At 38.2% G+C, this 13707-nt stretch overlaps 2 protein-coding genes across 7 annotated transcripts in view; one reads left to right on the top strand and one right to left on the bottom strand.

The window, feature by feature from the left end:
• The window catches only part of SUV39H2 (SUV39H2 histone lysine methyltransferase), a 29568-nt gene extending 18478 nt beyond the window's left edge, over positions 1-11090 (top strand). For both annotated transcript variants that reach the window (XM_030832426.2, XM_030832427.2), the window contains 3 exons: positions 159-305; positions 2044-2173; positions 2945-11090. In XM_030832426.2, the coding sequence (XP_030688286.1) occupies positions 159-305; positions 2044-2173; positions 2945-3051 (384 nt within the window). In that variant the 3' untranslated portion in view covers positions 3052-11090. The remainder of the gene's footprint in view (positions 1-158; positions 306-2043; positions 2174-2944) is intronic.
• DCLRE1C (DNA cross-link repair 1C) overlaps positions 7502-13707 on the bottom strand; it is a 63595-nt gene continuing 57389 nt past the window's right edge. For all 5 annotated transcript variants that reach the window (XM_030832421.3, XM_060292375.2, XM_060292368.2 and 2 more), the window contains 3 exons: positions 13053-13141; positions 11850-11944; positions 7502-9294 (listed from right to left, as the gene is read on the bottom strand). In XM_030832421.3, coding sequence (XP_030688281.2) covers positions 8318-9294; positions 11850-11944; positions 13053-13141 — 1161 coding nt within the window. In that variant the 3' untranslated portion in view covers positions 7502-8317. The remainder of the gene's footprint in view (positions 9295-11849; positions 11945-13052; positions 13142-13707) is intronic.

The following is a 13707-nucleotide window of genomic DNA, read 5'->3' as shown; positions in this document are numbered from 1 at the left end:
TGTTCATCTAGCTCTTTTAGTTTATGTGAATGTTTACTTTGATGGCACTTTTACTTCTTTTTATGCACCTGAAGGCATTAATATGTTAACTAATAGATTTATGGATGGGTGTTTCTTCAGCAATAGCTATATAATATACTATAGTTTTTTCTTTTTAGGTTATCACAAGTGAAGAAGCTGAAAGACGGGGGCAGTTATATGACAACAAAGGAATCACATATCTCTTTGATCTGGACTATGAATCTGATGAATTCACAGTGGATGCAGCTCGATATGGAAATGTGTCTCATTTTGTGAATCACAGTGTAAGAGAGAAAGTATAGACAGGACTAATTAGTACTGTTTTAAAAGATTTTCCATACTTGAGGAATAATTGTCTTTAAATTATATACTCTTTTATTATCTTCAAAGTATTTTAATACAAGGGCCTCTTCTGTTAATTCCTGGTATTATTGCTGTTTTAGGAAAATTCATCGAGGTGCCTACCAAATAACATCCATTTTGCAGGACTCTTTACATATGTTACTTCATTTACACTTTCCAACAACTTTATGAGATAGGTATTGTCCTCGTATAGAGGAGGAAATTAATGAGCAGAGGAGTTAAGAGGTAAAAAGTTTAAGAATTAACACATAACTATATGGGTTACAGAAGTAAACACAGCTAAATTTAGGATACACAACTAAAGAAGGGTAGATTTGCCGTGTTCTCTTAAAATGTAAACATGTTAACATTTTTATAAAATTTAAGAATTTCTAGAGGAAGTATTTAGGGCTACTTTTCTAAATTATGAATTAGTATTCTTAATTCTTGTTTGAAAAGAACTTAGAATACACTTGGACCCTTAACTCCAGAATCTTATACTCTATAAAAACTATTTCCAAAAGTAAGGGAGGTTAGGAGTTACTGGACACCTCCTAAGTGCTAGATGGATAACATAGTATTAGGCTTGTGAGACTGACATTATTCTATAGATTAGATGACATTATCTCCATTTCATAGATTACAAGGAAAATGTTTCTTGGAGCATAAGTTCTATAGCTGATCATATAAGGAGGTAGACCATGTTAATCTTTTGATGGATTTTATACCAAAAAACTAGTTTATGATTAGTAACGAAATGTCAGGGACCTTCTGACTCCTTTGTTTCCTGGTTTACTTACATGCTGAATTTTTTCTTAACGATAAAATTGAGATACTCTCCAAATAGATGTATTCTATTCAAGGACAATTAAATAGTTACTTTGATTTCTCAGTATGATTCACCAGATCTTTCTTGCATATGCTAGAATGTAGTGCCGAGTTCTCGAAATGCTGAGCAATTCCAAACAGAAGTTTAAGAAATGAAACCCCATGCAACATGAAATTTGAGCTCTAAAATGCTGATTTGATTATTTTAAAAGTTACTCAAGTTCTTTAAATATGCCTTACTAGAGCATGTTTTACTTTTAATTTCAATAATTCTATTTCTATGTCTAGATGTTCTACTTGGGCATTTTTTGAATCTTTCTAGGCTCTTCAATAAACTTTTGATACAGTAGTCCCTCCTTATCTGCAGTTGCACCTTCTGTGGTTTTAGTTACCGGCTGTGAAACATGCTCCAAAAATATTAAATTAAAAATTTCAGAAACAAGCAAAAAACAACAACAACAAAAAAATATATATATATATACCTTACTAAAATATTTACAGGTGAAATGATAATGTTATCTAACATTTGCATTAAAATTCCCCAAAAACAATTAAGAAGTTGGGACTAGATGAAACAAGATTGACAAAAATGTTAATAAGCTTTGAAGTTGCATAGTGGATATATGTGGACTTACTATATTATTTTCTCTAGTTTTATGTATGTCTGAAATTTTCTGTAAGGGAACACAGTATTTTTAAATGTGCATGCCTCAAAGACCTCTAAACAATAAGCAAGTTAATTTCTAGTAGAACTTAAAACTAATACTTTGGGAAATTAAAGATTTTATATAGCATGTAGAAGAGCTCGTTCATGTCAATTTTACTTCAGTGGGTTCTCACGTTCCTTTTTAGTGTGACCCGAATCTTCAGGTGTTCAACGTTTTCATTGATAACCTCGACACCCGTCTTCCCCGAATAGCATTATTTTCCACGAGAACTATAAATGCTGGAGAAGAGCTCACTTTTGATTATCAAATGAAAGGTATGATTTTCAAATACAGTTTCTTTGGTGGAGTTTCAGTGTGAAGAATCTAATCAGAATAGGAGAAGACCTTAGAGTATCTGAACCAAACTCATGTTAAGGTTTTAAAAAATGAGGCTATAAGAGTTTGTCTTTTTGCTGAGGGCACAAAGCTAATCTGACAGAGCTAATACTAGAATCCAGGTCTGCCTGATCTTGGGCTGAGTAATGCTCTTTCTTCTACAGCATGTTGCTGCCTGCTTTTTTCAGAACTTCCATACAGAAGCTTATTTATTATAACATCTTTTCTCAATATTACTTGTATTTAAAAAATTTTAAGCCTACATTTCTGAATATTTACTGAAAGATGTATATTCGTAAGATTGAAAATATGATTTAAATCACATATGAGCTTATTCCATTCCTAACTGAATCTGGCTTTTAAAGAGAACATTTAATTCTGTTTGCTTTACTGTGACAACATGTGTTTTCTTTTCTTTGTTTTTCTAAGTATGATGCCCTTTACGTATTGTTACTACTTGACCTTGCTTTATGGCTCTTAAGCAATTTATGAAATGAATGCGTGTATACTGGGTTTTACTAGTAAGTTTCATCATTTCACAAATCCATTCTCATAAATATGGACTAATAACATACACTTTACCTCTTACTAGCCCACAGCATCCTTTCAAGACAGTTTGTAAAGATTCTGTCAATTTACAACTGAAAGAAAATTTGAAACTCATTATGAATTGTCTTAACTCTTCTGTATTTCTTTTTCTACGTATTCAGGTTCTGGAGATATATCTTCAGATTCTGTTGACCACAGCCCAGCCAAAAAGAGGGCCAGAACTGTGTGCAAATGTGGAGCTGTGACTTGCAGAGGTTACCTCAACTGAATTTTCAGGAAATAGAACTGATGATGATTATAGTTTTTTTCCTAATGTTACCATTTTTAAAAAATAAGTATTTGGGACTCTTTTCATATTATCAAGATTATACACTATGTTAATTTACAATTCGTGTTTCAGACTATTGGCCAAATGCATTACTGATGCTTCTGAAGAGAGGAACACAGGGTCACATAGACTAATTTGAAATATACATATTCAGACTGTTTACAGATCTGTGTAGAAAGAAGTCTGTGTGAATAGAGAACTGCCTCCTTCAGTGTTTAAGTGTTAAACTAATGATGTAATAGTCACTAAGATCAAATATTCGACTTGCCATACACCTTGAATTTAGAGAAATAGAGTTAATTCTTATTGGACAAATACACAAGTTCTATTTTTGTTATTGTCATTCCTGTTTACCTACTTACTACTCATTGTACTTGTATTTGAGACAAATAGGTGATACTGAATTATACTCTATTTTCTACTTTCATTAAAACATTGAGGTCTTAATGATATAGAAATTTAAGGTCTAAAATTAAATGTAAAAAAGTTTAATTACAGCTTGATTTAATGTTTTGAAGCAATCTAGACCACTAGGAGCGGTGGATGTCTGAACCAGTAATTCTAAAATATTTTTTAATCCTGTAGAAGAAAAATACCCAAAATGTTCTCCCTAAAATTCTAGAATGGCTAGCTGTTATGCTTCTTTGAAAGGATGGGGCGGTTGGGACCAGGGGGGTTTTTTGGAGTGCCAGGCAGGGGGGATGCAGCACTTGATAACATGAAGTAGGCGGTCCATGCTGAGTAGCTCTGGCCTCCACAGTAAAACGAGATGCCCCCTGAGAGCGGCTGTATGTAACGATAATGTTCCTCACTATAATTAACATTACATTTTCTGAATTTTCAGGTAATTTTAACATTTCCTTTCCACCAAATTTAATTATTTTTATAATAAATAAAGGGCCTGCAGGCCCTTTTTAAGAAGTGATCTATATTTTGAACTGATACTTATTTTATACATGAATTTTTTTAATGTGATAAAGCTAAACTTGGCTTGGCCAAAGTGCGTGTCTGAATTATGACCATTTATTACTTGAACTATGAAGACTGAAATGGAATATATTCATTGTTTGGGGTTTTTTTGTTGTTTTTGTTTTTTCCTATGTAGTGAAACCTCAGTCCAGAAAAACTATATTTTCATCTCTTTCTGATCCTGGGGCTTCTAATCACGGTGTCCAACATGAAGGCGAATGCAGCAGATAAGTCTAAATCTTGGTATTCTTAATTAAGTTCTGCCAGAGGTCCCTGCCCGAGGCTTTAATGACCTACAGTAAGCTTGGGTAAAGCTGAGCTGACTTTAAGAAAGCAGCACTTCACATCTTCATCCTTAACCTCTTTTTTGGGAGAAGCTACACTTTGTTATATTGCTATCACGGGATTTTGCTCTTTCATAACATAGGGTAAGTTGTTTACATGTTTGGAGTCTCAGAGTATATTCTGTCTGCTCACCAAAATTTGCCGAAGGTGTCAAGGAAAAATATATATTTTTAGTGCCATTTTTTTCTTTATGAAAAAATAGTCACATGGTGTCAGTGGTAAAAAAGCGTCACAGGTTTACAGGCCAAACTTGCTTTGAATTATAATTCTCACAGGTTCAAAGATGTAATTGTACCATTCTTTTTAAAAGGTCAGTGTTTTACTGTCTAGTTATTTGATCTTGTCTACTCTCTGTTAAAGAAATGTAAAGCTGGAGGACAAAGGGAGGTTGACTGTTTTCGGTAAACCCGTTTTGTCTTGTCCTTATTAATAGAAACGTAATGAACCTTTGAAATTTTTAAAAACCTGCATTACCCTTAAGTTGTTGAAAAGCTGAACTTAAGCAGTAAAATGATAGAAACTATTTAAACGAAGCTGTTCGGAGCTTTAACTGTTTTAAGTCAACATTTAGCTTCTTTAGTTCCCTAAGTTGTCAGAATTTGTTCTCTCAATATAAAGCAAATATTCAAGGGCAATATTTAGATCAAGTTTAAACTGTAAATTAATCCACTGTTCAAGTTGTATCGGTACCGTTGTTCTCGGTATCTCCAGAAGAGGATTGTGGTACACAATTGGTAATCTCAGGGTTTTTTCCCCACATATGCACAAAATCTAGACTGCACTTATTTTTCTTATAGTTCAACAGTTTCTCTTTAGCAAAATAAATTTAGTTTGGCATTTGACTTTCTATTTATCATGGCTTAGCTTTATTTCTGAATATTTTACTGTCATTTCCAGTAAGGCTACAAAAAGGGCAGAAAAATATTGATGTATTCATGACTACCTGTTATTGAGATTAACCAAAGGTTTATATACCATTCCTTTAAATGTTACTTTTAAGAAAGTCTATTATTGTCATGATTCATGCATTTGAATATCAAAGTAGAATTTTACACTTAGCATAAGGTAGACGGATACTTTTTAAAAGTTTTGAGCATTACTATTAGTCACCAGGTACTTAAACATATTGTGCTAAGTACTGCCTGGAAGTACAGAGGAATTTTAGAATTAGAGCTAATAATCTCTGAGCAAGTCTTAAGCCCTTTATCCGTACTCCTGTGCTTCTCATGAGTCTGTGAGGGTGCCGTCCTCCTTAGAGCAGCATACTGAAAAAACAGGCTTAGACCGGCTAGGGAACGTTAACATCCCCAGGATCATAAACTAAACTTGACTACTTTTAAAATATTTGACCAACTTCAGGCAGACTGTTTTAAAAAATCCATTTCTACTGTTTGTTAGTTTAAACAAACTTCCAAGTCCTGGATTCCTCTCTAAGGCAAATGTAGCTAGCCACTGGGTTTCCTTTGTGACGTATCTTGGTATCTTGAAACTTGTTTTTCACTTCTTCATACGTCACAGTTCTTGAAGTAAAAATCAAGTAGCCACTGTAATTAACCCTGCCCACTTCTATGCTCTTTTTGAGAGGCATTAGTGCAGAGTGGTTAAGAGCATGGACTTGGGGGCCTGAAGTGCCTTGTTTGAGTCGTGGCTTCACCCCTTACGAACTACACGGACTGACCTCCCTGTGCCTTCACCTCCTCATCTGTGAGTGGGGATAGTAAGTGTACCTACCTCAAAGGGCGGTTGTGAGGAGGAGAGAGTGTGTAAGAGAATCGAGCATTGTCACAAAGTACCATATATAAGAATTAGCTGTAATTACTCTGTACTATAAACCTGTACTTTAAAATATTTGGTGGTCACTACAAGTTTTTTGATCGACGTCTGTTCTAGCGCTTAGCGCTTAAATTCGTTCAGCCAGCGTTTATTATGCCAGGCTTGCCTATGAAGCAACAATGAAAATGTGGCAGTATGGAATATTAAATTCATGGTGAGATTATAAAATGCTAAGAATATATTCAGAAGAATGTTTACAGGCATGTTTTAAACACCCACCTTGGATCATAAGCTATACTATTAAAATGAAGTCTTAAATGTCAGTGAATATATACAAATGTATGTAGTAGTAACATTTGATTATGTGATGTGTAATTATGAAGTGTAACTAGTTTTTAGAGCCTAAGATTAAAAATGAAGTCTCTGGGTTCCTGTAACAGGCCTGTTGTAGTTATGAGTATTGAACGTTGTGCAGTCCCTACCGGTTCTCTCCAGTGACTTATATATTCATCACCTTGAATTTAGGTAATGGTATTCATCGGGGAGCTGGGCAAAATGGAGTAATATATAATCCTGCCCCAATCATACTGAGTCTGTAGAGTGTATTTCATCAGAAGCTCAGGGTAGCATCTGAGCTAGAAAGAAAGGGGTCAGTGTTCCCTTTAAACTTCACATGCTTGCTTACACACCTCTGCCCTCAGCTACCTTACTATGCTCAGACCAGTCTGTGTTGGTGTACATATTAACAAAACTTACTGTTGAGTAATTTAGGGCAGAGACACGTGCTATAAATTGTGATCCAACATATTCCTCAGAGAACAGTCAGAAAGGAGTTGCACCCTTACTCTCAGCCCTGACCCTTAATAGTCGTGTCGGTTCCTTCCCCTCACCCCTCTCTGGTGCCAGTTTCTTAGCCGAAATTTGAAGTGTAGTCGCCACTGTCCAGTTTTTCTCCCATGTCAATGGACAAGGGCTAATTTATCCTTCTGCCAATATTTGGGAATGGAAAATTCCCTTCTGGACAAGTGAGAGGGCTGGCTTCCTGGGTCCACTTGACATTGGTTCCCCTGAACACCCAGTTTATCTTCCTTTCCCGCTGACTCTAAGTCTTGCAACCTTAATTAGTTTTGTGGCTCCAGTACTGATTTTTGGTTTAATTACAATGTAGCATGGTGATACTGCATTTCATTGTTTAATTGATCCGAAAATTGTTTTTTAGAGACTCTGCTTAAACTTGTTTGAAGTGAAATCTCTGCTTTTGCTTTCTTAATCTATGAAATATCAGCAAACCAAAGGGTTTATGAATATTTGCTAATAACTTTATTAAATCCACATACATAACTATGCAAAAACATAACCTATCGATGGACTTTAAGGAAGCTGAATGCCTTTTAAGTAAGTATTTTCTTTTAGGTTTTGATTTTACCACGGTATTCACATCAATACTCTTAAGTGATGGAACACCTGAGATAGGTAAGGGGCTGACTTTCTTCTATCGCCATCAGTTTATGGTAATAGATCCAAGTTTATTCTTTAAATCTGAAGTATTTTTACAACCCAGGATATGGTCTGTCTTGGTGAACGTCGTCCTTTGTAAACTTGAGAAGCGTGTCTTCTGCTGTTGGATGAAGTGAAGTGTTCGTAGTGTCAGTTAAATCCAGTTGGTTGACGGTGCTGTTCAGTTCTTCTGTATCCTTGCTGATAGTCTGTAGACTAATTGTTACAGCTGTAATTGTGCATTAGTGTGTCTTTCTCCTTTCAGTTGTTTTTGCTTTGTATAGTCCAAAGTTGTACGGTACTTTTAGGCTTCTGTCTCAGTGAACTGGATGCTTTATCACTAGTAACATAGCCACTCCATCTTCCTTTTAAGTAATGTTTACATGGTAAAGGTTTCCATCCTTTCACTGGTAAACCTACCCAAGTCTTTTGAAGTCAGCTTCCTATAGACAGTATATAGTTGGTTTATGGTTTTTCCTGTTTTGATGTAATTATTGATAGGTTTGGATTTAGTTCTCCCATATCTTGTTTCCTGTGTTTTCCCTCTATTTTTTGGTCCTCCGTTTCCCCTTTACTGCCGCCTTTTAGGTTATAGGAACATTTTTAAGTATTCCATTTTAATTTATCTGTTAGGATTTTGACTGTTATCTCTTGGTATAGGTTTTTTAGTGGTTGCTCTAGAATGAAGTGAGCGTTTTCTTTTTTCAACTACTATCCTCTCCCCTGTTGCCAGCTTCTCATAGAAATACTGTAAATGCTCTCGCGTAGGTAGCTCGGCTTCTGGAGTGGCGGGAATTTCAAAATCAGAGGAGCTCTGTGAATCTGCGCTGCTGCTAAGGGTTAGTGGCCTTTTCTCCTGAGGCATGTGCTTCCCGCTGCTTAGAGTAGTTGTTTCTCCAACACTAGAGGCTATACTTACATCTTGATCTCTGCTTTTCAAATCAGAATATGTGTCCTTTGGGCAAAGTACATTTTGTTCGATCTGAGGGGCAAGAGTATTGTTGATTCCTGGCTTATAGACGCGTCTGCTCGAGGAGGTCATACCCCCATTTCTCTCTTGGGAAGATAACAGAACAGTGTCAGACTGGCTGTCCCAGCCTTGACTTCCTTGTTCTGATATGTGTGTTGACTGGGAAGACGTCTGGGAAGAGATGTGAGTTGATTCCCCATCAGAGGAGTCACTGAAAAGCTTCGGAGACTGAGAGCCCCCTGCCTCTGTGGAGGACGGGAGGTTTTCCAAACAGTCATCATCAGTGAGGTCAGCACTTCTTTTAAAGAACACTTCCCACTGTGGTACTTCCCCGTCAGCCTTCTTCTGGAGCTGTGGGACAGGACCCATGTCTCCTTGAGCTGAAGCTGGGATTTCTGATTCTTCACTTTCACTGTTGGATTCCTCACAATCTATAAAGTCTGCCCAAAGAAAAGTTGGCATACTCTCTGCTCTGAAGCATCCTGTGCTTTCTCTCTGTTTTTCAGGCTGGTTTTGTGATATCGCAGTTGTGGGAAATACCTCAGGGTGAAGAGTTTGCTGGTTTGGAATCTTGTGCCTTAAAGGTACTGGCAGAGGATCATCAAAGAGGTCACTGTCATCGTCCTCCTCTGTGGGATAAACAGAACAGGTGTGTAGGTAACACAATGCAAAAGGAACCAATTTGTGCTTCTAATTAAAAATCCAATTTGTAGCTCTTAGCTATATTTTTTAATTCATGGAATTGCAATTAGTGGGTGTTCACTCTTCTTCCAAGAGAAGTTAAAAGGCCCTGTATTCTTGGGCTATTCTGAACAATTTATCTACCAGCCTTCAACTTGTCATAAAGCCAGACTGTGCGTTGAGACTAAAGATCTGTGCTCCCCAAATAAGGCCACAGAGCCTTAATCAGTGGTTCTCCTCTGGAGAGCTTTTTAAATAAAACAGCTTTCTACATTTCATTTCACACCTACTGAGTCCCTGAAAGTAGGACCGAATAATTTACTTTTAAAGTTAAGTTCTACAGCCAATTCTGTACATCAGCTAGGTTTTTGAACCACCCAGACTAAGAGATACGTTTGCAAACTCGCTGTGCTCTGCAGATAGTAGATGCTCAAGGAGTTGGCTGATTGACCTAACAGAGACAATTTTTTCCTAACATTTTCCTGCTGTGAACATTTTCTGATATCTACTTTATGCATGTTATATAGGCTGAATGTCTGTGTCCTCCCAAAATTCATAATTTGAATTTCTGACTACAGTGTGATGGTGGTATGTGAAGGCGGGGCCTTTAGACAATAATTAGCTCATGAGGGGGGGACCCGTGTGATGGGATTTTAGTGTCCCTGTGGGAAGAGGAAGCAGATTTCTCACCTTCTCCATGCCCATGAACAGAGGAAAGGCCATGTGAGTGCACAGTGAGAAGGTGGCTGAGAGCCAGGAAGTGGGCCCCTACCAGGAACCACATCTGCCAGCACCTTGGGCTTGGACATCCCAACAGCCGCCAGAACTGTGAGAAGTAGCCACCCAGTCTCTGGTGATTGTTATGCAGCCCTATGCCAAGAGCACAGGCCATGAGAGACACTGGGGGACACACAGATCGAGTCAGCTTTAACCAAGACACTGAATAAGCCACATCTAGTGTCATTTTACTGTCTTAAGCATGCTGCACTAGCCTGGAGTGAGCCCCGTCCACTTACATTCTGAAAATGAGGACCTTACGTGGAGGATGAAATTTACATAAATTAAAATGACATGGCACGGAACTGGGGGGAAGACAGATACTTTCCTGCGCCCTAATGGCACCTAACCTAACCTCGAAGAAGGAAATAAAATGCTCATGAGGCTACTTACTGTAGAGGGCAGCTTATGTTCTAGTGCAGAACCTCCTGTTAAGAAGCAGGTAATTATAAGTTAACTATTTTCCCACTGATAAAGGATGTAGCTTAAAACTGCATTTTTAAAAGCTGCTTTTAAAGGGAGGCGGAGGGGGAATAGAAACCATCATCCAGCTCCCATTTTACCAGTGAGGAGGGAGGCCCAGAGAAGATGTGTGACAGTGCGCAGTCAGGAGACCGAAGTCCAGTGTTCTGTATTACAACTACAGTTGTTTAAACAAACAGCTATTTATCTTCTTTTCTAAAGGACTTAAGGTGACTAAGATGTCTAGGGTCTATACTCGGAGTCACCCTGGTCTCCAAATTATGGCTTCATTTTGAGCCACGGATTAATTTGTTATAGCTCCTCCACTAATGTGCCAGTTACCTTTCTGTGGAACTTTTTTGTATCACCTCTAAGTTGGACAGTTTCATGTTCTTCTGGATCAGTGACTATACCAGTATCGTGGTATGTTTCAACTGTAAAAATAATCTGTCAAAACATTCTCACATTAACTCACCTGTATGTATCTGGAAAAAAAAGTAAAGTTTCTATACTATTAGAAGTTTATTCTGACATTATGTATTCTTTCTGTTATGACAATATAAAAGTTTGAAATTTCTCTCTATGAAAATGGGAAGGCATATAACAGAAAACACAATAAAGTGTTGAAATCCTTAACATTTACACAAACTGATAACACACCTAAACCTAATAAAAAAAGACAAATGTCATAATTCATAGGTACTTTCCACCATCGTGTACTGCTGATGTCTGTATAAACTGGTATAATCTACTGGAAAACAAACAATTGGGCGATATGTATGTGTCAGGCACCATAATTTCTACAATTTAACCCAATAATGAAAGCTGTGAAACAGACTTACACATAATGTCGCTCATCACAATATTTATAAAAGTGGAAAGTTCAGAATAACCTAACATGTACGACAGATTAAATATACCATTATATAGTCACGGCATTCAAAAAATTACCACAGACGTGTAGAAAGGTGGGAAAATACCCTATATAATAAGGAAAAAAGTCAAAACTACCCAGAAATGATAAAATATGAGAGTAAATCTTCATTACCTTGGGTTAAGCAAGAGTTTCTTAGATATGACACCAAAAGCAAAAAAAGCACAAGCTATAAAAGAAATTAAATTGGACTTCATCAAAAATTTAAAATTTTATACTTCCAAAGACATCATGAAGAAAGTAAAAAAGACAGCTTTCACAGACCAGAGCACCCTGAAAAGCGGTCTTGCAGGGAAACCCACACCTGGGACTCCAGGTCATTCTTCTTACCTGAGTCTAGGTGGATTGTTCTTGCTCTCTTCAATTTTCCAAGTGGTTTATACTTTGGCTCAGTACTTTGGGAAGATCGGCATAAAGGCTTTAAGCTGAAATGAATACGAATATTTTATTTTTCCTGTTGGGAAGTTGCTGGAATGTAAGCATCACTTTTAGAGATTATAAAAACCTAACTATGGGGGAAACCATACCACTACTTTTCAAAACTGAAAAGCATTGTTTAATAATTAAAAATTACTTCAGGGACTTCCCTGGTGGCACAGTGGTTAAGAATCCGCCTGCCAATGCAGGGGGCACGGTACGAGCCCTGGTCCGGGAAGATCCCACATGCTGCGGAGCAACTAAGCCTGTGTGCCACAACTACTGAGCCTGCGCTCTAGAGCCTGTGAGCCACAACTACTGAGCCTGCGTGCCACAACTGAAGCCCGCGCGCCTACAGCCTGTGCTCCGCAAAAAAGAAGCCACCACAATGAGAAGCCCACACCCAGCGACAGAGTAGCTCCCTCTTGCCGCAACTAGAGAAAGCCTGCGCGCGTGCAGCAACGAACACCCAACGCAGCCAAAAATAAATAAAATAAAATTAGGGGCTTCCCTGGTGGCGCAGTGGTTGAGAGTCCGCCTGCCGATGCAGGGGACATGGGTTCGTGCCCCGGTCTGGGAAGATCCCACATGCCGCGGAGTGGCTGGGCCCGTGAGCCATGGCCGCTGAGCCTGCGTGTCCGGAGCCTATGCTCCGCAACGGGAAAGGCCACAACAGTGAGAGGCCCGCGTACCACAAAAATAAACAAATAAATTTATTTTTAAAAAAATTCAGTATAATAAAGTGGTAAATACAAGCACTTAAAACAACCTGCTAGATATTCATCTAATTGTAGGATTGGGGGGAAAGCAAAACTTTTATCTTTGTTCTTATGCTGCAGAAAAGCAGGTCCTATTCTAATAACCTATTAAGCAATAGAGGAACACGTTCTGGCATTCAGGGAATTCAGTATTGCAACGGCTTCCTTATGCCAGATTCCCAGAAGCGTTTAGGATTTTATGTTAACACACTCACGTGAGGAAAGCCCATATACTCCCAACCAGTACCATATTTACAGCCCACCCATTTTACATCCTTGCCCCTGGTTTCCGGCCCAAAACTATTCTCTGGATCCATCGCGCCCAAAAACACAAGTCCCACAAGTAGTAACTACTCACATTTCTTGAACTTTACCCATAGTTGTGCCTAACGGAATGACATTTGGATATACATTCACAGGATAGATGTAGCTCAAGAAATCTTTAATCTGGAAGAAGGAAAATAAAATGCATCAGTTATCTCTACGGCGAAGAGCCCCGGCGTTAGAGCAGCAGATAAAGGGATGCGGGGAAAGAGAAGTAGAAGTCTCTCAAGACTGTGGTCCCAATGCTAGCTGCACGTGGGGAGCACCTGGGGACCTCCTAGGAGAAGACAGACCCAACCCCAAAAGTCCCCTAACTGAGCTATGATGGGGCCTGGAGGTCAGTAGGTTTGGACGTTCTTCAGGTGATTCTGTTCTCCAGTAAGGAGTGAGGATCACTGATGAATGGGATGCAGAGCCTCCGTTTCTTCAGATGACATTAGTTCCCTTATCTAGGGTCACTCACCCATAGTTAACCAATCCCCTTCAAGGAAGTGAGAATTCATCTGAGTATTTAAGACGCACAAGGAAACAAGGTCTTAGAATTGCATTTCTTTCCTCCGACATAATCGTTAGCAATACTAAGGGGAACCACATCTTTGAGATTGCTTGATTTGTTCTCAGGGTTTACTCTAATCTAAACAAGGACATGCCAAAATGTGAATATCTTGATTTTCTGCAAAGCTCAGAAT

This window comes from Globicephala melas, chromosome 2 (assembly GCF_963455315.2).
Source record: "Globicephala melas chromosome 2, mGloMel1.2, whole genome shotgun sequence".
Taxonomy (NCBI): Eukaryota; Metazoa; Chordata; class Mammalia; order Artiodactyla; family Delphinidae; genus Globicephala; species Globicephala melas.
This window is presented reverse-complemented; position numbering and strand designations above follow the sequence as displayed.